This window comes from Tupaia chinensis, unplaced genomic scaffold (genome assembly GCF_000334495.1).
Source record: "Tupaia chinensis unplaced genomic scaffold, TupChi_1.0 Scaffold000063_1, whole genome shotgun sequence".
Classification (NCBI taxonomy): Eukaryota; Metazoa; Chordata; class Mammalia; order Scandentia; family Tupaiidae; genus Tupaia; species Tupaia belangeri.
Window position 1 is genome coordinate 6,222,776 of NW_006159521.1, and position 889 is coordinate 6,223,664.

The 889-nt window shown below is 62.4% G+C and overlaps 1 protein-coding gene across 1 annotated transcript in view; it reads right to left on the bottom strand.

The window, feature by feature from the left end:
* Nucleotides 1-379: 379 nt before the first annotated feature.
* The window catches only part of FOXB1 (forkhead box B1), a 1,839-nt gene continuing 1,329 nt past the window's right edge, over nucleotides 380-889 (bottom strand). The window contains 1 exon segment of the mRNA XM_027765906.1: nucleotides 380-889. This exon segment is cut by the window's right edge and continues 395 nt beyond it. Coding sequence (XP_027621707.1) covers nucleotides 726-889 — 164 coding nt within the window. The 3' untranslated portion in view covers nucleotides 380-725.

Below are 889 nucleotides of genomic sequence, written 5' to 3' on the forward strand. Positions count from 1 at the left end.
TCCCCTTAGCTTGGCAGTCCCACCCTTAACTCCCAGCGCACGAAGCCTCAGGCAGGAAACAAAACTCAAAACAACACAAAACAAAAATCTCTGCAGAAGCCGGGGAGGCCGGGCCGCAACCCCGGGAGGGAAGCGGTAGTTCGCCCAGCCCCTGCCGGATGGGCGGAGGCTAGGAGGGCAGGAAGATTAGTGGCTCCTTTCGCGGCAGATTTCCTAGACAGAAAGAGATCCGGCCCTCGCCAGTGTGGCTGCAGCCCTCCGGAGGGATCTGTTCCAGGAAACCTCCGAGGCAATGCCTCTTAGTCTTGGAACTGCGCGGAGTTCGGAGCTCCGCCGAACCCGGCAGCGGGAAGACGCGTTTTTCTCTGCTAAGGCGGGAGGAGGAGGTTTCGGGGCCCCGGGGTGGGGGTTGGGGGCGGGGAGAGGCTTATCTCAGGTGGGCTTTGCCTTACCCCGTCAGTCCGGGTGTGTGTGTGTGTGTGTGTGTGTGTGTGTATGGGGGAGAGGGGTGAGAACAACTACCACGCGCCTCCAAGCCCATTTGCAAGTTTGTGTTTTGTCTCTTGGGTACAAAAAAAAAAAGTTTTCTTGGGGTAGAGAGGGTTGGTGGAAGGTGAAATGGACAAGTTAGGTGGGCAGGCCCAGATCCGAGACGGCAGGCCGGGAGCCCTGGGAGGTGAGTGAGGGGGCGGGAGGGGAACGAGAGGAGGCGCCGGCTGTGCGGGTCAGTGCACCGCCACCGAGTGCAAGGCGGAGGCCGGGCTGGTGAGCGTCTCGCTGGGGGTGGCGGGGCTGCTTTGGCTGGTCGCTGTTTGCGAAGACGTGGGGCTGAGCGAGGGCGGCGAGTTCGAGAGCAGAGTCGGGATGGGGGCGGGCAGCGCGGGCAGAG